Source organism: Lissotriton vulgaris, chromosome 7, assembly GCF_964263255.1.
Source record: "Lissotriton vulgaris chromosome 7, aLisVul1.2, whole genome shotgun sequence".
In the NCBI taxonomy this organism is placed as follows: Eukaryota; Metazoa; Chordata; class Amphibia; order Caudata; family Salamandridae; genus Lissotriton; species Lissotriton vulgaris.
This window is the reverse complement of record NC_141695.1, coordinates 1,774,790,199-1,774,811,917: the sequence shown is the minus strand read 5'-3', so window position 1 is coordinate 1,774,811,917 and position 21,719 is coordinate 1,774,790,199. Positions and strand designations below refer to the sequence as shown.

Sequence of the window (21,719 nt, the reverse complement as noted above, 5' to 3'; positions counted from 1 at the left end):
GACCACCCACCGGTGCAGTGAGGAATGCAAGGACTGAGCACCCACAGACCCCTCACCTGTGCAGTGAGGAATACAAGGCCTGAGCACCCACAGACCACCCACCTGTGCAGTGAGGAATACAAGGACTGACATTTCCAAGACCATCCACGTGTGCAGTGAGGAATACAAGGACTGAGCACTCACAGACCACCCACCTGTGCAGTGAGGAATGCAAGGACTGAGCACCCACAGACCACCCACCTGTGCAGTGAGGAATGCAAGGACTGAGCACCCACAGACCCCTCACCTGTGCAGTGAGGAATACAAGGCCTGAGCACCCACAGACCACCCACCTATGCAGTGCAGAATGCAAGGACTGAGCACCCACAGACCACTCACCTGTGCAGTGAGGAATGCAAGGACTGAGCACCCACAGACCACCCACCTGTGCAGTGAGGAATGCAAGGACTGAGCATCTACAGACCACCCACCGGTGCAGTGAGGAATGCAAGGACTGAGCACCCGCAGACCACCCACCTGTGCAGTGAGGAATACAAGGACTGAGCACCTACAGACCATCCACCGGTGCAGTGAGGAATGCAAGGACTGAGCACCCACAGACCACTCACCTGTGCAGTGAGGAATGCAAGGACTGAGCACCCACAGACCACTCACCTGTGCAGTGAGGAATACAAGGACTGAGCACCCACAGACCACTCACCTGTGCAGTGAGGAATGCAAGGACTGAGCACCCACAGACCACTCACCTGTGCAGCGAGGAATGCAAGGACTGAGCACTCACAGACCACCCACCTGTGCAGTGAGGAATACAAGGACTGAGCACCCACAGACCACTCACCTGTGCAGCGAGGAATGCAAGGACTGAGCACCCACAGACCACCCACCTGTGCAGCGAGCAATGCAAGGACTGAGCACCCACAGACCACCCACCTGTGCAGCGAGCAATGCAAGGACTGAGCACCCACAGACCACCCACCTGTGCAGTGAGGAATACAAGGACTGAGCACCCACAGACCACCCACCTGTGCAGTGAGGAATACAAGGACTGAGCTCCTACAGACCACCCACCAGTGCAGTGAGGAATGCAAGGACTAAGCACCCACAGACCCCTCACCTGTGCAGTGAGGAATACAAGGCCTGAGCACCCACAGACCACCCACCTGTGCAGTGAGGAATACAAGGACTGACATTTCCAAGACCATCCACGTGTGCAGTGAGGAATACAAGGACTGAGCACTCACAGACCACCCACCTGTGCAGTGAGGAATGCAAGGACTGAGCACCCACAGACCACCCACCTGTGCAGTGAGGAATGCAAGGACTGAGCACCCACAGACCCCTCACCTGTGCAGTGAGGAATACAAGGCCTGAGCACCCACAGACCACCCACCTATGCAGTGCAGAATGCAAGGACTGCCATTTCCAAGACCATCCACGTGTGCAGCAAAGAATGTAAGAACTGTAGACTCCCAAGGCAGCCCACGTGTGCAATGAGGAATGTGGGAGCTGAGCACCCACACACGAACCACCTGTGCAGTGAGGAATGCAAGAAATGAACACTCACAGACCACCTAGTTGTGCAGGTGAGGAATACAAGGACTGCGCATCCAAAGACCATCCACCTGTGCAGTGAAGAATGCGAGAAGTGCGCACAGGAGCAGAGCAGCTGACTACCCCAGACAAGACTTGCACTTAGGCCCCATGAGGCCAGAACAGTCCTAGTGCAGACAGGGGCAGTGATCTGGCAGAGCCGAGCAGACCGACCCTCACCCAAACACCCTCTCACCTTCCTCTACTCCAGTGATGATGGAGGCAAAGTTGTCGTCCAGAAGGATCATGTCGGCGGCATGCTTGGCTGCATCTGAACCAGCGATCCCCATGGCCACTCCGATATTGGCTTTCTTGAGGGCTGGTGAATCGTTGACTCCATCACCAGTGACAGCAACAATGGCCCCCTGCGACAAGAATCAAGAAAAGTCTCAGTGCTGGTGCCTCCTGTGCTTGTCTCCTACTCTGCAAATAACAACTCGTGGATGTGTGAGATCTAGCTAGCCATGCACCCAAATGGAAATGCAATGCACCCACTAGCCTACGGGCCAACACTCCCAATGCACCCACCAGCCCCCGATCCAACACTCCCAATGCACCCACTAGCCTACGGGTCAACACTCCCAATACACCCACCAACCCCCCATCCACCAATCCCAATGCAACCACTAGCCCCTGTCCAATAGTCCCAATGCATTCAGTAAGTACACTGGGAAAGGGTCTGACACCCTCTATCTGCCAGAATAAAATCCCTTCTTTTTGTGCGGGTGTTCACTCCAATGGGGTAATGACCCTGGATTTCCCCATTAAATACCCGCTCAACAGAGCGTAAGAATGTTTTTCCATTAGAAATCAGTCAAATTTATGCCAGTATGTTCATATCTCCACTTTTATTATCAGAACATTGGATCCATATCCCAGAACAGCCAACATGTGTTTCAGCCCCTGGGGCTATTGAGCCTGGGGCTTTCTCAAGGCTTCCAACTTTACACAGATTAATCTCCTGAGTCATTGTTGTCTCACAGTTGTATATGTATCAGTCTCCTCAGGATAAATCCCTTCTCTGATTTGACAGGCACACAACGCTAGTGTCTAGTGCCAATGCTTTACCGTGCCACTGAGCCAACCGTATTGTTACATCCACCAGCCGGAGCCAGTCCCACTGCAGCCAGCAGGCTCTGAGCACCCCGAAGCCTCTGAGCCAAACTTCTCCATCCAGACCTAGTCCTACAGTCTCACTGCTTCATAGGTCTCTGAGGCTCCATACTTGCTGCAACCATCAGAACTAGTGTTCTGCATATGCCCAGAACCCACCAGGCTATGCCCTACAATCGCACTACGTTTACCCCTGATGACCCTGCGTTCCAGTCTCCGGCAGTATAACCTTAGCTTCACCCAAGCACTGGCGACTGCACCCCCACTCTCTGACCCTATAATTCAAGGGTGCTTCCAAGACAACTGCCTTCTAATCCCCCGGAGCCAACAGCTGATAGCCCACTAACTCCACTTGACCCCAGAGTATCCAGGCCAGCATTTCCAGCCCCACAGAAACCTTTGTGTCTCTGAACTTATGACACCCACCAGCCTCTGGCATCCCTCCACGATGAGCAGCTTCTGCTGTGGAGATGTTCTCGCGAAGACGATCTCTGTGTGGTATCTGAGGATGTCATCCAACTCATCCGAGCTCATGTCCTTGATTTCTGTGCCGTTGACAACAATGGTTTTAGCGTCCCTGTAAAATAAAACGCAGAGCTTGCGTGAACAGGATTGGAATGCAAGGTACGGACAGGGCCACAGAACGCACTACCACTGCCGGACCCACCTCTTGTAAAACCTTCTGAAGTCCAGACCTTCATCCTATCAGCAAAGGTCCACCCATGAGCTACAGGTCCTGTTCTGTTCTCCCCAGAAGACCTCTCTCAAGTTTGAGTATGAGGAACTTTCAGCCATACTGAACCGAAACCACTCCATCCTTCACATTATGAACCAAAAACGAACCCAGAACCTGGCACCCAACAACAGCAGTCTCGAAAGGAGACTTGTCATAGATTAAGAAATGTCATGCCCCCAGTGTGAGACTCAATCCTGCACTCTAGAACAAGCCATCTAAGAACCAAAAACTAACTTCTCAGTAGAATCAAAACCCTCAGGACAACCCAAAGAAGAAGCCCCATGTCTTCTGGAACACAAGAAGACGTGACCTTTAGAACAAGCCCCATGTCTTGTAGAACACAAGAAGACGTGACCTTTAGAACAAGCTCCATGTCTTCTGGAACACAAGAAGACGTGACCTTTAGAACAAGCCCCATGTCTTGTAGAACACAAGAAGACGTGACCTTTAGAACAAGCCCCATGTCTTCTAGAACACAAGAAGACGTGACCTTTAGAACAAGCCCCATGTCTTCTAGAACACAAGAAGACGTGACCTATAGAACAAGCTCCATGTCTTCTAGAACACAAGAAGACGTGACCTTTAGAACAAGCCCCATGTCTTGTAGAACACAAGAAGACGTGACCTTTAGAACAAGCCCCATGTCTTCTGGAACACAAGAAGACGTGACCTTTAGAACAAGCCCCATGTCTTCTGGAACACAAGAAGACGTGACCTTTAGAACAAGCCCCATGTCTTCTAGAACACAAGAAGACGTGACCTTTAGAACAAGCCCCATGTCTTCTAGAACACAAGAAGACGTGACCTTTAGAACAAGCCCCATGTCTTCTGGAACACAAGAAGACGTGACCTTTAGAAACAGCCCCCAAACCTCCAGACATCAGAAGCCCCGTGCCCTTCAAAACAAGAAACCCCATGTCCAAGGCTATTGATAACAAGACTGAAGCAAGAAGAAGAATACCGCTCTATGTAGGGCTAAAAGACCATAGTCCACAGATCAAGATGCCCGGTGGACTCCGGAGCCAAGGAGCCCCATGTCTTCAAGACCATGAATCCCGATGCCTCCTGAGCAAGAAGTCCCATTCTCTTCTGAGTGAGGATCAAATACCCCTTTCAGAAGCGCCGCGCCCTGTAGAGTCGCCAACACTCCTGAAGCCCATGGCCAGTTTAGGAGTCAAGGTGGCTAGGACGTGTCGCACAGAGGGTTCAGGCACTCCTCAAAGAGAAGAGTACGGTCAGTGCTTAATTTGTTAAAGAAATAAGTGTCAGGGCCCTCGCCAAGAGGCCCCTAAAGCCCGCACAGTCCATCGCCCCTGCCAGCGCTGCCAATGACAATACAAACACAACTACTGCCCATAACATTCCTACAATTCAGGATATTCCAGGCCCCCAAAGCTGTACGAATGGTTTGGGCGACAGGTGTAAGTCATTTTAATGTATATTGAATTAATAAACAACTGTTGTTGTGCCCATCTCTAAATTAGGCAAACAGCGCCACCATGTGGAAGACTGTCATAAGTGCGGGTGTTGACAATTACGGGCTGGTGCCGAGCACCAGAAACCACAGGCTCAAATTAAGAGGTAGCTATCGTACAGTAGCTGTTACTCTATGTTTACCTGGGATTGACTTGTTCCACTGGAATATTAAGCCGCTGAGAAATGTCTTCCACTGTCTCGTTAGCCGCTGATATGATGCCCACACACTTAGCGATGGCCTTTGCTGTGATTGGGTGATCACCAGTCACCATGATCACCTACAGAGAGAGAAGTTTTGCTTTTTGTTGAATATCAGTTGTTTCTGTCTTTTGGTAAAGTTTAACATTCATTGTTGATTCGAGGACTCGAGATGTGACCAGGTCTCTTACCTTGATCCCAGAGGAGCGGCACTTGAGCACGGCATCCGGGACACTTGACCGAGGAGGGTCGATCATGGAAATGAGACCAACGAAGCACAGACCATCGATGGGGAAGTTCATGTTATCTGTGTCGAAAGGGTATCCGAGAGGAAAATCCGACTCCGGCAGGAAGTAGTGGCAGAAACCTAGAAGAAGACACCACAGTCAGGCAGGAGATAGGGGAGAGAAGATTGTGAGAGACTGGTATCAGAGAAGATGGGTATCCATGGGGCCTATGAAGGAGGCGATGAAAAGAATGAGAGGTCGTGAGATGGGAGAGGAAAAAAATCTCAGTTGGAGAAGATCAAAGGACAGAGGTGGAGGAAGACACAAGGACAGATGGTGAAGAGATGCAGAGATAGAAAGACAAGAGGGTTGAGAAGATGAGAGTAAAAGGAGAAAGGCCAGACAGATTTTTCTGAACAGGCATTTTTCTCCCTTTCATCCATCTAACCCCACCGGAGAGGTGGTCCATTCAAGGTTACCCATGGATCACAAGTGTGAACTGGTCACCCGTCAGTGTTGGAGAGTCCATTGGCGCCCTCCATGTGCCCTACCAGCCAAAGCCAGGGTAAAACACAGAATCAGCCCCATTAAGACACTCTCACATCCCACACCACACTCCCTGCTGCTTCCATCCCACACCACACTCCCTGCTGCTTCCATCCCACACCACACGCCCTGCTGCTTGATCGTCCCACACCGACCACACTCCCTGCTGCTTCCATCCCACACCACACTCCCTGCTGCTTCCATCCCACACCACGCTCCCTTCTGCTTGACCATCCCAAACCACACACCCTGCTGCTTCCATCCCACACCACACACCCTGCTGCTTGATCGTCCCACACCCACCACACACCCTGCTGCTTGACCATCCCACACCCACCACACTCCCTGCTGCTTCCATTCCACCCCACACTCCCTGCTGCTTCCCTCCCACACTCCCTGCTGCTTCCATCCCACCCCACACCCCCTGCTGCTTCCATTCCACCCCACACCCCCTGCTGCTTCCATTCCACCCCACACTCCCTGCTGCTTCCATTCCACCCCGCACCCCCTGCTGCTTCCATCCCACACCCACCACACCCCCTGCTGCTTCCATCCCACCCCACACCCCCTGCTGCTTCCATTCCACCCCACACCCCCTGCTGCTTCCATCCCACACCCACCACACCCCCTGCTGCTTCCCTCCCACACTCCCTGCTGCTTCCATTCCACCCCACACCCCCTGCTGCTTCCCTCCCACACTCCCTGCTGCTTCCATTCCACCCCACGCTCCCTGCTGCTTCCCTCCCACACTCCCTGCTGCTTCCATTCCACACCCACCACACTCCCTGCTGCTTGACCATCCCACCCCACGCTCCCTGCTGCTTCCATTCCACACCCCCTGCTGCTTCCATTCCACCCCACGCTCCCTGCTGCTTCCATCCCACCCCACACCCCCTGCTGCTTCCCTCCCACACCCCCTGCTGCTTCCCTCCCACACTCCCTGCTGCTTCCATCCCACCCCACACCCCCTGCTGCTTCCATTCCACCCCACACCCCCTGCTGCTTCCATCCCACACCCACCACACCCCCTGCTGCTTCCCTCCCACACCCCCTGCTGCTTCCATTCCACCCCACACCCCCTGCTGCTTCCCTCCCACACTCCCTGCTGCTTCCATTCCACCCCACGCTCCCTGCTGCTTCCCTCCCACACCCACCACACTCCCTGCTGCTTGACCATCCCACCCCACGCTCCCTGCTGCTTCCATTCCACACTCCCTGCTGCTTCCATTCCACCCCACACTCCCTGCTGCTTCCATTCCACACTCCCTGCTGCTTCCATCCCACCCCACACTCCCTGCTGCTTCCATTCCACCCCACACTCCCTGCTGCTTCCCTCCCACACTCCCTGCTGCTTCCATTCCACCCCACACTCCCTGCTGCTTCCATCCCACCCCACACTCCCTGCTGCTTCCATTCCACCCCACACTCCCTGCTGCTTCCCTCCCACACTCCCTGCTGCTTCCATTCCACCCCACACTCCCTGCTGCTTCCATCCCACCCCACACTCCCTGCTGCTTCCATTCCACCCCACACTCCCTGCTGCTTCCATCCCACACCACACCCCCTGCTGCTTCCCTCCCACACTCCCTGCTGCTTCCATTCCACCCCACGCTCCCTGCTGCTTCCCTCCCACACTCCCTGCTGCTTCCATTCCACCCCACGCTCCCTGCTGCTTCCCTCCCACACCCACCACACTCCCTGCTGCTTGACCATCCCACCCCACGCTCCCTGCTGCTTCCATTCCACACCCCCTGCTGCTTCCATTCCACCCCACGCTCCCTGCTGCTTCCATCCCACCCCACACCCCCTGCTGCTTCCCTCCCACACTCCCTGCTGCTTCCATTCCACCCCACACTCCCTGCTGCTTCCATTCCACCCCACGCTCCCTGCTGCTTCCCTCCCACACCCCCTGCTGCTTCCATTCCACCCCACGCTCCCTGCTGCTTCCCTCCCACACTCCCTGCTGCTTCCATTCCACCCCACGCTCCCTGCTGCTTCCCTCCCACACTCCCTGCTGCTTCCCTCCCACACCCACCACACTCCCTGCTGCTTAACCATCCCACCCCACGCTCCCTGCTGCTTCCATTCCACACTCCCTGCTGCTTCCATTCCACCCCACACTCCCTGCTGCTTCCATTCCACCCCACACTCCCTGCTGCTTTACTATCCCACCCCACACCCCCTGCTGCTTCCATTCCACCCCACACTCCCTGCTGCTTCCATTCCACCCCACGCTCCCTGCTGCTTCCCTCCCACACCCACCACACTCCCTGCTGCTTGACCATCCCACCCCACGCTCCCTGCTGCTTCCATTCCACACTCCCTGCTGCTTCCATTCCACCCCACACTCCCTGCTGCTTCCATCCCACCCCACACTCCCTGCTGCTTCCCTCCCACACTCCCTGCTGCTTCCATTCCACCCCACACTCCCTGCTGCTTCCATCCCACACTCCCTGCTGCTTCCATTCCACCCCACGCTCCCTGCTGCTTCCATCCCACACTCCCTGCTGCTTCCATTCCACCCCACACTCCCTGCTGCTTCCCTCCCACACTCCCTGCTGCTTCCATTCCACCCCACACTCCCTGCTGCTTCCATTCCACCCCACACTCCCTGCTGCTTCCATTCCACCCCACGCTCCCTGCTGCTTCCCTCCCACACTCCCTGCTGCTTCCCTCCCACACCCACCACACTCCCTGCTGCTTGACCATCCCACCCCACGCTCCCTGCTGCTTCCATCCCACCCCACACTCCCTGCTGCTTCCATTCCACCCCACACTCCCTGCTGCTTCCATCCCACCCCACACTCCCTGCTGCTTCCATCCCACCCCACACTCCCTGCTGCTTCCATCCCACCCCACACTCCCTGCTGCTTCCATTCCACCCCACACTCCCTGCTGCTTCCATCCCACCCCACACTCCCTGCTGCTTCCATCCCACCCCACACTCCCTGCTGCTTCCATTCCACCCCACACTCCCTGCTGCTTCCATCCCACCCCACACTCCCTGCTGCTTCCATCCCACCCCACACTCCCTGCTGCTTCCATCCCACCCCACACTCCCTGCTGCTTCCATTCCACCCCACACTCCCTGCTGCTTCCATTCCACCCCACACCCCCTGCTGCTTTACTATCCCACCCCACACCCCCTGCTGCTTCCATTCCACACCCCCTGCTGCTTCCATTCCACCCCACACTCCCTGCTGCTTCCATCCCACCCCACACTCCCTGCTGCTTCCATCCCACCCCACACCCCCTGCTGCTTCCATTCCACCCCACACCCCCTGCTGCTTCCATTCCACCCCACACTCCCTGCTGCTTCCATCCCACCCCACACCCCCTGCTGCTTCCATTCCACCCCACACCCCCTGCTGCTTCCATTCCACCCCACACTCCCTGCTGCTTTACCATCTCATCAGCCACAAAACCTGACTCACCAAGCACCCGCTCTCCTAGGCCTCCCAGGTCCATATAGGCTATTTGGAAGGATTCCCGCATTTCTTCGTCCAGGGGCCATTCCTGACCCCCTATCATGATTGTAGTGCAGCGGTCCAAAATACGCTCTGGGGCCCCCTTCATCACCAGCAGATAGCGCTTCTCGCTGGGGTCTTCCAGGCGGTGGATGGAGAGCTATGGAAAAAGGTTGGACAATGTTACCATGGCGCTATGCAACTTCTTGGCATGTTGTGTTGCCTTGCTCCATGTTCATCGCACACATTCAACCATTCTGTGTCTTCGTAGCACTGTCAGTGCCCATCACTTGCCCCCTGTCGTAAAAGTAAAATGCCCCCTCCCCCGGTGCTGAAATGATAGTAAATCTCCCTGTCCACACAGTCGTTTTTTTGTCCACCCTGTCACCTCAGATTAGTCCCAGCCACCTGAAAAGCCGCCTGGCTCCTGCTCCGCCCATACTGCCAAGCCCGGCCTCTCAGCCCAGAACGGAAGCGACCCAAAGCTGGGCTCCTAGTTGGGGGTCTTAAGTCCGGTAAAGCTTGGTTCCAGCGGGCCAGTGAGCACCCGACCCAGGTCTGGGCACAGTGATGAGTAGATGCTTACATTCATCTCAGCCGCTGGTAATTACTCGGGCCACGTCCCAGTCCATCTTTTTTACCCACAGTGCCACCTCATATTAGACTCGGCCATATGTAAATAAGCCTCTGTCCTCCACCAATAGAAACACTCCAGCCGAATCACCATTCCATGTCCTCTCTGATGCGTAGCACAGGCAGCCCCAGACTGGGGGTTCCCTCTAGTGGTGCCTCCTGGTTGGGGTGCATCTTGGATCAAGTGGCACAGTGAGCACATGACCCACATCTGGGGTCGAGTTGGCTGACCCCGGATGAGCTCTGTTGGGACCTAGTGTGGTTGCGTGTTATGCTTGCGCATTCTTGGCTGGTGTTGTAGAAATGGCCTCCATTGTGGATTCACATAAAAGGAAATCCCCTGTGTGTGCAACAAACTGCATGAACATAAGATTTGTTGCTGATTCCGGCTCTCCATTTACCCTCATCAATACCGAGGACTTTAAAAGATTCCAGTAGACCAGTCCAGCATAAAGATCTTTGCCTATGGTGGGAAAAAGGTGGAGGTTCTTGGCAAGTTTGAGGGCGACTTAGAGTTCAAAGGGGATTGTGCTCGAAAAGCAGTGCAAATTTATTGGGGTGGGAAGATCAGGGCGAGCTTGGGATCATTTTGGATCCCGATCATCCAGATATGGTTGTCGAAACAGGAAGCCAGACAGTTCTATTGTAATTCTTTCTCTGCCACCCCTGTGCATGCAGTCACCGTTGCGCGGTTATCTGATGATGATTGGTTCCAAAAGTATCCTGACATTTTTAGTGGTAACCGAGGAAAACTGAAGGGTTTCCAACACTGCATTGTCCTTAAGGATGACGCCAAGGCCGTTGCACACAAGGTGCGCAAGGTACCGTTAAGCTTACGTAGTGAACTCCAGCTGGAACTTGAGCGGTTGTGCACCATGGGTGTGATTGAGTCCATTGAGGGCTCCGAATGGTTGGCTCCAATCGTTTTGGCACGCAGGGCGGACAAGTCTCTCAGAATGTGTGTCGACTTGCATGACCTAAACTCTTGCATATGGGTGGACCACCCACCTCTGCCCAACATCAACGAGATGCTGGCAATCTTGGAGGGTGCCAAGTACTTCTCCTCACTCGACATCTCCTCCACTTACCACCAGGTGGAATTGTGCAAGGACTCAAGACACCTCACCTCCTTTGTGACACTCGAAGGTGTATTTAATTATATACGCCTGCGGTTTGGATTAGCATCAGCTTCTGCAGTGTTCCAGTGCCTCATGGGGAATCTATTTAAGAGCACGGCAGGAGTCGTGCTCTTCCAAGATGACATTCATATTTATGGGAAAACTGAGTTAGAACACAATACCAGAGTCAAGCAAGTGTTGGATTTGTCAGATCGAGTGGGTTAACGCGGAGGAAAGACAAGTGCAAATGTTTTCAAGAAGGTGTAGACTGTCTGGGGCATCACATTTCTGGAAGGGGGTTCAAACCCAAGGTAAAGCTTTTAGATGCCATCCAGAATGCACCTGAACCACAGAATAAGGACCGGCTTCTTTCCTTTTTAGGGCTGGTTGAATACTACGCCAAATTTGTAGCCAACTTATCAGACATGACGGCGCGTTTGCGTGAGCTCCTTAAAAAGAATGCAAAGTATGTGGGGTCTGTTGAGTGTAGTCTTGACTTTTAGCTCTTGAAGGAGGCAATCGTTAAGGCACGTCCCCTAAAGTTGTTTAGCATCAATGATCGTTGTATTGTTACTACGGATGCCAGCAATGTGGGCTTAGGGGCAGTCCTTATGCAGAAGAGATGTGACAATAGAGAGGAGACCATCGTTTTTGGCTCCAGAGCCCTTCGGGGGCGGAGAGCACTTACTCCTCGATCAAAAAGGAGGCCCTAGCTTTGTGGTGAGGCGCACAACATTTCCGGAACTTTTTTGGGGGGAACAAATTTCTTCTGAGAACCGACCATAAACCATTGGTGGATCTCTTTATCACCACAGGGGGGAGGGCCACTCCATGCATAGCCAAATGGCAGTACAGACTGGATAAGTTTCACTATCGTCTGGAGTATGTGGCTGGTGTTAAGAGTCATGTGGCCTATTGTCTGTCCAGGTTACCCCTCACTGAGGTTGCTGCTGACACTGTGGTTAAGGATCTGGAAATGGCGTGTGGGACTTTGTGGTTCACAGTTCGCCTAACAATATGAATTTGGCTCCTGAGCTGATTCCTTTTAAGAGAGTATGCGACTAATTGTCTCTTGTGGATGGAATTCTGCGGAGGGGTGGGTTGTTGGTTGTGCCTGTGCGAAGTTGGACTGGTATATGCTGTCCACTAGTTATAGTGGGCACCTTGCACCTGTCCAATTGACCCTTATTGATGATAGGTTAAAAGACAACCTTTATTGAAAGCTATCCTAGTGGTAGCTATGGAGAGCGGCCTTCAAGCTAAGTCTTGAAGGAATGTAAAGCAGCTTGTTTTACTAGCCTATAACCTCCTGAATGACCAAATGAAAGGAGAACCACACCAGGTTGTATAAAATATATGTATTTATTTCTAAAGACTTTCTACTAATCTCTTTATCAGATTAGAGAATAAAACACACAATTTACAATCACTAGATCAACAGTAAATAGCACAATACACGATGGGCTCCAGGGGGAGACCGAACCATATATTAAGAAAGTGGTATAACAACCCCGACTTGACTAGACACAGTGCCCAGAGCACGTAGAATTTCTGGGACCCCAAGGAACCACCCAAAGGAGTGACACTGGGGACCCACGGAGGACGGGTGCAGTGTGTGAACACAGGCACGAGCTCCATACAATCCTACGGGAAAGTTGCGGTTGGAATTTTAAAGATTAAGGACACTTAGTAGAGGACTTCAAGCAAACCCAGCTAAACATAGAAGGTTCTAAGGCCAGCACCCTTGAGAGTACCGAGGTACCCTTGTTACCTATCCCAGAGGAGCCGGGTGCATACGGGTCATGTGATGTCGGAAACCTTCATAGTTGTCAATGGCGTGTTGCAAGAAAGTGCTGCTGTCGTGAAGCTAAAAAGTGTCCGGTGTGATCCAAGCCTGGATCGAAGATGTGAAGAACCTGAAAGCAGAGGGGACAGAGTCTGGGTCACTTGTCAGTGACCAGGGGCACGATAGATGAATGCCCACCGATGTCGGGTGGTTCAGGTGCAAAGAGGTGAAGCTTGACTCTGCAGCCACAGGGACCAGGAGATGTCGAAGACAACCAGGATCCAGATGCAAGCTGTCCCACAAAGGATGTCGAGTGCTGAGGGGTCAGTGCTCGGATTGAACACAAAGAAGCCTTGGCAACTGCAACCCACACGGTCAGAGCAAAGATGCTTTGGTGAGGACCAGCAAGGTCCTCGGGACTCCCCAAGCAATGGAGAGTCACGGCACATCTGGAACAACCAGGGAAGCCTACTTGAAGTTAATGATGCCTTCTTGGGGACCCACAGGTCAACAGATCAGGGATTGCAAAGGGACCTCTAGAGGAATCACAAAGTACCAGCCCACGGAACACTCGTAGAGTGTAGGTCAGCAATCTTTGGTGGAATCACTGCTCAGGGTCAGGGCTACAATTAGCCTAAAGCTCAGCCTCAGGGGTTGCCAGAAAGCTGATGCTTCTGCAAATTGACACAGTGTCCAGGGGTTTGGGTTGCACGGTCACCACGAGGGATGCGGGCCTCAGACTTGCTGTGGGCACAGATCGACCTGTAAGACCTCGGGAACCCTCCTCCTGTGTTGCAAAGTTCTTCGTAGTCCTAAGGAGCTTCAGAGATGCAAACCGGTCAGATGCGTTAAAGGTGCCTGCCACGCAGGGGAGTAACTTCTTTACTCCAAGGGATATTATTAAGTCATCCAGCGCAGTGTAGATCGTCGAAGTACTTGGTTTCTGTAGTTGAGTTTAGTCCAGGTAATATCTAAAGTCCTGCAGTCAGGGTTTCCCACTTTATACCCAAGGAAGGGGTGGGACAAACTCTGGGGACCCACCTATGGGAGGGTCAGGACAGGGGGGTGGCTACACCCATGTCCTTTGTCCAGTTTCACCCCAGAGCAGGGGCTGAATGTCCCTGCAACCGGTTTGAACTGGACTATGCATAGGGACACCAAATGTGCCCCCAGTGCAGACATCAAAGCACTCTCAGAGTGCACCCACCCAGCCCCAATACACTAAAGCCTGTCTGGGAGGTGGTTACACCTCCCTGTGACTAGAAACCTATTGTCAAGCCTTCCCTTGCCGGAGTTTCGTCCAGCAGTAGGAGGGCAGACTTGTGTCTGTGGCTGGCAGCATCCTATTTGGGATGCCAGGGTTCTGTAAGCTGGTACCGGGTGTACCGGTGTTGCCATGTTTCTCCCTCTAGGAGGGTGGAATCATACCTCCCACGTCAGTTAATGGCAGGGAGGTATGATTCCAAGGTGTTTGACACTAAACACAACATGTTTCTGTGCAGCCGTTTTAAAGTTGGCATTTACCGCGAGGTTGTAATGCAATTAAGAGTATATGGTATGGCTGCATCAGAGACAACCCCACAGAACAGATTCCAAAGGCTGCAGAGGGGCTCTGCTCATGCAGGGGCACCCTCTCACACAAACCAAGCACCCTGCCTTCAGGATTGTTAAGGCCTGCCATAGAGGTGACTGATTGATCAGAAGAGATATAGGTAACCTATCTCAGTAAGGGATGTATGCACCACCTTACCCAGGCTGCAGTAGCAGTCCTGTGGTGTCATTCTGGAAGGCTTCCCAGGGGTGGCATAATACATGCTGCAGCCCCTGGAAGGCCTCTGGGGTACCTATGCCCTTGGTACATAGTATACCATACACTAGGGACTCATAAGGGTACCCTAGAATCCAATCTGGAGTGTACCGAAAGTACATGCAATAAATTTAGAGGAGAAAGCAGATAGACTGGGGTCCTGGATAGCAGGATCCCAGCCAGTCTAAGTCGAAAACAGTGAAACATCAGCAAAAATTGGGGGTAACCATAAGAAGCAGATCCTACTCTCCTACGGTGCCTGAGTGCATGCGCAAGACAGTTTTGGATCTAACTCACAAAGGTCACCTGGGCATTTGTGCCATGAAGCGAAGGGTTAGAGGGGACTCCTGGTGGCCGGGTGTAGATAAGTCCATCGAGCATTGTGTTTGTGATTGAGGAGCGTGTGTTTTGAGTGGCAAAACCCAAGTAACCTATCCTTCTCCCATCAATCCAGTTGCTGTAAAGAACTCGCCATGGAACAAGTTGATGTGGCCGGCCCTTTTGGTGAGATGGGTAGTTCTCTGAAACATGCCTTGGTGTTGATTGATTATGTCTAAATGGCCTGTGGTGAGGTTTGTGGATGGGGTCAATTCCGGAACCATCATCATTTTTTTCATGGATGTCTTTCTTTCTGAAGGGGTTTCTGGAAGTGCTAGTGACTGACAACGGGACTCGGTTGGTGTCTGTAGAGATGCAGGAGTTTCTAAAGGAACATGGGATCAAGCATGTCCTCAGCTCCCTTTATCATCCCCGCAGCAATGGTCTAGTTGAGCGCTTCAACCGTGTCGTCAAGGATCAGCTACAGTCCGCTTTGACAATGGATTGCACTGGAAGGGGGCCATCTATGAGATGTTGTGGGAGATGAGAGCCACTCCTCACGTGAGTGCTGGCATGTCTCCTTTCACCTTGCTAAGGGGTAGAGTAGCGGGATCTAAGCTTAATAAAGACTGGATGTCAAGAAAAGAGGTTGATCAGCAGAATTTGGGCAAAGTAGCTGATGTCAGGGCTGCTGCACAATCCAAGTATGCATCCGTTTGGGGAAACAACCTTTACAACGCAACTTTTACAACGCACTACCATTACAACGAAACTTTTACAACGCAACATCCATTACAACGCATGCATTTACAACGCAACCATTACAGCGCATGACACTACAAAGCACACCACTACAACGCATGCCATTACAACGCAGTCATTACAACGCATACCATTACAACGCATAGCATTACAACACATTGTACCCTTACACTATCCAACACTTACCCTACTGTTGCACCTCCTGGAGTTAGAATAGTAATTTTTACCCCTACACTATCCAACACTTACCCTACTGTTGCACCCCCTGGAGTTAGAATAGTAATTTTAACCCCTACACTATCCAATACTTACCTTACATGCAATGTAATGTTATGCGTTGTAATGGTATGCGTTGTAATGGTATGCGTTGTAATGGTATGCGTTGTAATGGATGTAGCGGTGTAAAAAATGCGTTGTAAAGGTAGGCGTTGTAAAAGTATGCGTTGTAACGTCATCCATCCATCCGTTTGTGTCATCGTATCCCCGGTACGTGTCAATGCCTGGGTGAGGATGAAGAAGCCAGTCCATGCTCGTAAAGGACCCTCTCCGTTTTCTACCCCGGTTAAGGTGAGGGAGCTGAGAGACCATGTGGTAGTTTTGGAGAATGGTAAGATCTGGAACAAATGTGCAGTCTCTGTGGTGCCAAAGTCGAATGCTGAGTATGTAAGAGGGAAATTTGGGGTCCAGAACCCTTGCACTGGTGTGCTTCCTGTGGGGGGAATTCCGGGGGTACGTGTTTCCGACAGGGAGGATGCTCCCAGAGAAAGCTCTTCTAGAGCGAGGCTGCTCCACCAAATGACAGGACTACGCCAGGTATTGAACCTCGCGGAACACTTTTGTCAACCCTACTCGTCTTTACCAATTATGGGGCAGATTTATGTTGCCGACGCATCCCTGCAAATCAGCAGAGATGTGCCAGGAAAGATACGGCACGCAAGTTTATCCTTGCGCCACCCTTGATGGTGCAGGAATAAACAGATGCGTGTCGCATCTAGGGCGTGAAGTCGGCGCAGTGCTGAAGTTGTGTTGCGTGCGGCACGCAACTCCAGCACTATTCCAACTTGCCCTATCTCTAACATGGTGCGTCAAGCCTTACGCCTGCTTCAAGCAGGCGCAGGGTTTTGACGCATCAGCGTTGGGAAAGTGACTCAGTCAAATCATGTAGATTTCACGGAGTCACTTTTCAGGGGCGTTCCTGCGACGGAACGCCCCTCCTGCGTGGAAACGCCCACATGAAACCTTACGCAGGTTTCATGTGGCGCAGGGCCTTACACCGTGACGCATCTCCATAGATGCGTCATGATGTAAGTATGTCGCAACGTGGTGCACGGTTTACGCCGCTGCTGCGTCACAGAAGTGACGCAACGGCAGCGCAAAAGTGCCGCAAGTCCGACATAAATCTGCCCCTATGTTTTTTTTTTTGCATTTGCTTCTCTTGTTAGATATGTTATGTATTTTTTTGTTTGCCATGTGAAGGAAGGCGGGCGTGTTGGGACCTGGTGTGGTTGCGTGTTATGCTCGTGCATTCTTTTCTCTAGGTTCCCTGAGCGGAACACGGAATGCGAGGGTTTCGGCAGTTGCTGCTGGGGAGCTGGCGAGACTGGAAGTGAATAAAGTGACTTGGCCAGCCTACCTGCGTGTCGACTTCCTTTTAACCTCCTTCAATTTAAACCTCTACCACTGGTCTCAGGGAATGACCCGCCCCTTCCTTGGTGTCCAGCCTCCTTCCTGGTGTCTAGCGACCTCTACTGGCTGTTGACAGTGCTGCGAACATTCTTGTCCCCATCAGCCCTTTTCAGTGCCACAAATCATTCTTGGGAGCTATTCCTTCCTCTCCGCCAGCCAGGGACCCCTCACTGGTCTGCTTCAACCCCGGCCCCCCCAAGGGTTCCCAGTCTTGCTCAGGCACAGGAGCCAAGCCCAGCGCGCCAGGCCCTCACCTGGAACTTGTTGGTGGAGTTGAAGGGGATCTCAGCCATCTTCTGGTTACGGGCTCTCAGCTCCATCACTCCCCCGAGGTTCAGCTCTGTGAACTTGAGCAGGGCGGTCTCCGACGCGTCCCCGACCACCACCCTCTGCAAGAAAAGGTGAGGATAGGTGAGGATGAGCGACCAGGGTCGGGGGGAGGGACCAGAGTTGGGGGGAGGGACTAGGCTCAGGGTGAGTGACCAGGGTCGGGGTGAGTGAGGTTGGGGGGAGTGACCAGGGTTGGGGTGAGTGGTCCGGGTCGGGGTGAGTGACCAGTGTCAAGGTGAGTGACCAGGGTCAGGGTGAGTGACCAGGGTCAGGGAGAGTAACTAGGGTTAGGGGGAGTGACCAGGGTCGGGGTGAGTGACTAGGGTCGGGGTGAGTGAGGTTGGGGTGAGTGACCAGGGTTGGGGTGAGTGGTCCGGGTCGGGTGAGTGACCAGTGTCAAGGTGAGTGACCAGGGTCAGGGTGAGTGACCAGGGTCAGGGAGAGTAACTAGGGTTAGGGGGAGTGACCAGGGTCGGGGTGAGTGACTAGGGTCGGGGTGAGTGAGGTTGGGGTGAGTGACCAGGGTTGGGGTGAGTGGTCCGGGTCGGGTGAGTGACCAGTGTCAAGGTGAGTGACCAGGGTCAGGGTGAGTGACCAGGGTCAGGGAGAGTAACTAGGGTTAGGGGGAGTGACCAGGGTCGGGGTGAGTGACTAGGGTCGGGGTGAGTGAGGTTGGGGTGAGTGACCAGGGTTGGGGTGAGTGGTCCGGGTCGGGTGAGTGACCAGTGTCAAGGTGAGTGACCAGGGTCAGGGTGAGTGACCAGGGTCAGGGAGAGTAACTAGGGTTAGGGGGAGTGACCAGGGTCGGGGTGAGTGACTAGGGTCGGGGTGAGTGAGGTTGGGGTGAGTGACCAGGGTTGGGGTGAGTGGTCCGGGTCGGGTGAGTGACCAGTGTCAAGGTGAGTGACCAGGGTCAGGGTGAGTGACCAGGGTCAGGGTGAGTGACCAGGGTCAGGGAGAGTAACTAGGGTTAGGGGGAGTGACCAGGGTCGGGGTGAGTGACTAGGGTCGGGGTGAGTGAGGTTGGGGTGAGTTACCAGGGTCAGGGGGAGTGACCAGGGCCAGGGAGACTGACCAGGGTCGGGGTGAATGACTTTGGTCATGGTGAGTGATTAGAGTCAGAGAGAGTGATCAGGGTTGGGGTGAGTGGTCAGGGTTGGGGTGAGTGGTCAGGGTTGGGGTGAGTGACCAGGGTCAGGGTGAGTGACCAGCATCAGAGAGAGTGACCAGGGTCAGGGTTGGGTTGAGTGACCAGGGTCAGGGTGAGTGACCAGGGTCAGGGTGAGTGACCAGGGTCAGGGTGAGTGACCAGCATCAGAGAGAGTGACCAGGGTCAGGGTGAGTGGTCAGGGTTGGGTTGAGTGACCAGGGTCAGGGTGAGTGGTACGGGTCGGGGTAAGTGACCAGGGTCAGGGTGAGTGGTCAGGGTCGGGTTGAATGAGTTCGACGGAGAGAGCATCCGTGGCTGCCTTGGGGCTGTCTTCGACTGGTTTCAGCGAAGCAGCCTCAAGTGCAACCCTGATAAATCAGAGGTGCTCTTCTTTGGATGTCAGGCAGACCCGCCTTGGCAGGAATGGTGGCCGGTGAATATGTTTCCTCCCTCATCTTCCTCCACGGTGGCAATAAATCTTGGGGTTAAAATTGACAATAATCTATCACTGAAATCCCAGATAATAGGCCTCACGGGCACTTGCTTTGGTCTCCTGAAAATGCTACGTAAGTTCCTCCCCCTGCTTCCTTTGGTACATCGGAGGATAACGGTCCAGGCCTTAATTTGCTCCAGGCTTGATTATTCTAACGTTCTATATTTGGGCCTCCCGGACTACTTATTGCAAAAACTCCAACTGGTCCAAAACTCAGCTGCGAGGGCCATCTTTGGCCTTCCCCGCCATGCTAGAACATCGGAGCTGTTATCCTCCCTTCACTGGCTTCCTGTCAGAAAACGAATTATTTGTAAGGCACTTACATTGGCCCACAAGGCACTTCATGCTGTCGGGGCCAATTATATTCAGAAACGGCTTACGTTCTAGAAGCCTACAAGATCCCTTAGGTCTGAATCCCTTGGTCTGGCAACTGTTCCTATCATCAGGAAAGCTAGGATAGGGGGACGCTCTTTTAAACATCTTGCTCCTAAGTTGTGGAATTCCCTCCCCCTGGAACTCCGCTGTTCATTTAATTTGCTGGCCTTTAGAAAGGGCTTGAAGACTTGGCTTTATACTCAATGATTGGTTTGTTTCCTGTTTCTGATTTTTCTCTTTGTTTTCAGCTATGGGTCAGAAAGCGCCGGGACACTCCTTGGAGTAGCCGAGCGCTATATAAGACACCCATTACATAACATAACATAACAATGACCAGGGTCAGGGTGAGTGGTCAGGGTCGGATTGAGTGACCAGGGTCAGGGTGAGTGGTCAGGGTCAGGGTGAGTGGTCAGGGTTGGGTTGAGTGACCAGGGTCAGGGTGAGTGGTCAGGGTCGGGTTGAGTGACCAGGGTCGGGGTGAGTGGTCCGGGTGGGGGTGAGTGACCAAGGTCAGGGTGAGTGACTAGGGTCAGAGAGAGTGACCAGGGTCAGGGTGAGTGGTCAGGGTCGGGTTGAGTGACCAGGGTCAGGGTGAGTGGTCAGGGTCGGGGTGAGTGACCAGGGTCAGGGGGAGTGACCAGGGTGAGGGAGAGTGGTCAGGGTTGGGGTGAGTGACCAGGGTCGGGGTGAGTGGTCCGGGTGGGGGTGAGTGACCAAGGTCAGGGTGAGTGACTAGGGTCAGAGAGAGTGACCAGGGTCAGGGTGAGTGGTCAGGGTCGGGTTGAGTGTCCAGGGTCGGGGTGAGTGGTCCGGGTGGGGGTGAGTGACCAAGGTCAGGGTGAGTGACTAGGGTCAGAGAGAGTGACCAGGGTCAGGGTGAGTGGTCAGGGTCGGGTTGAGTGACCAGGGTCAGGGTGAGTGGTCCGGGTCGGGGTGAGTGACCAGGGTCAGGGGGAGTGACCAGGGTGAGGGAGAGTGGTCAGGGTTGGGGTGAGTGACCAGGGTCAGGGGGAGTGACCAGGGTTAGGGGGAGTCACCATGGTCAGGGGGAGTGACCAAGGTTCTGGTGAGTGCCAGGGGGAAGCAAGACACGTTATATCCGGAGTCCTGCGCAGGAAGGGACACAAGCTGTCAGTAGAAACCCACGCGTGACCTGTCAGAGAGGGATCCTCCACATTAGAGCCGCCCCAAGGTAGCCGCTCCCTTTGCTTGTGAAAAGGGGCTCCAAGGAATGACTCCTCTTAGGGGGGGGGGAGGAGGGGGAGCCCCGATAACCTCTCGACCCTCTCCCTTGAGACACACCTTGTTGATTGATAGCTCCTCTTGGCCGCCGGTGAACTCAGCCCGGTTGCACAGGGCGGCGATCCTGGAGAGCGCCCCCCAGGTGGGGGAGCTGCGGTTAAAGCCTTCACCTGGATGGGGGGCACAGACATGTCAGAAGAGGCCACAGACAGGACAAGATATACTCTGTGTGTTCAACTGGCGATGCAGAAATATTCATTTCAATCTGATGGCGCCTACTACTGGCAGACAGTGCCTACTGCTTAGATACAGCTCCTACTACTGGCAGACAGTCCCTACTGCTCAGATACAGCGCCTACTACTGGCAGACAATGCCTACTGCTCAGATACAGCGCCTACTACTGGCAGACAGTGCCTACTGCTCAGATACAGTGCCTACTACTGGCAGACAGTGCCTACTGCTCAGATACAGCTCCTACTACTGGCAGACAGTGCTTACTGCTCAGATACCGCTCGTACTGCTGCTAGACGAATATAACACATTACAACGTGTGCTTTTACAACGCAGTACTTTACAACACAGTCGTTACAACGACCACGTTGTTACCACGCGTGTCATTACAACGCAAGTCGTTTCAAGACTTGCTCTAGGGGGCGCGCTGGACT

General features: G+C 53.6%; 1 protein-coding gene across 1 annotated transcript in view; it reads right to left on the bottom strand.

The window, feature by feature from the left end:
* LOC147706650 (potassium-transporting ATPase alpha chain 2-like) overlaps positions 1–21,719 on the bottom strand; it is a 73,967-nt gene that overhangs the window by 17,818 nt on the left and 34,430 nt on the right. Inside the window, exons 10-16 of the mRNA XM_086933150.1 lie at positions 21,114–21,223; positions 17,718–17,852; positions 9,321–9,513; positions 5,305–5,480; positions 5,057–5,193; positions 3,130–3,280; positions 1,787–1,955 (exon numbers count right to left, since the gene is read on the bottom strand). Coding sequence (XP_086789276.1) covers positions 1,787–1,955; positions 3,130–3,280; positions 5,057–5,193; positions 5,305–5,480; positions 9,321–9,513; positions 17,718–17,852; positions 21,114–21,223 — 1,071 coding nt within the window. The remainder of the gene's footprint in view (positions 1–1,786; positions 1,956–3,129; positions 3,281–5,056; positions 5,194–5,304; positions 5,481–9,320; positions 9,514–17,717; positions 17,853–21,113; positions 21,224–21,719) is intronic.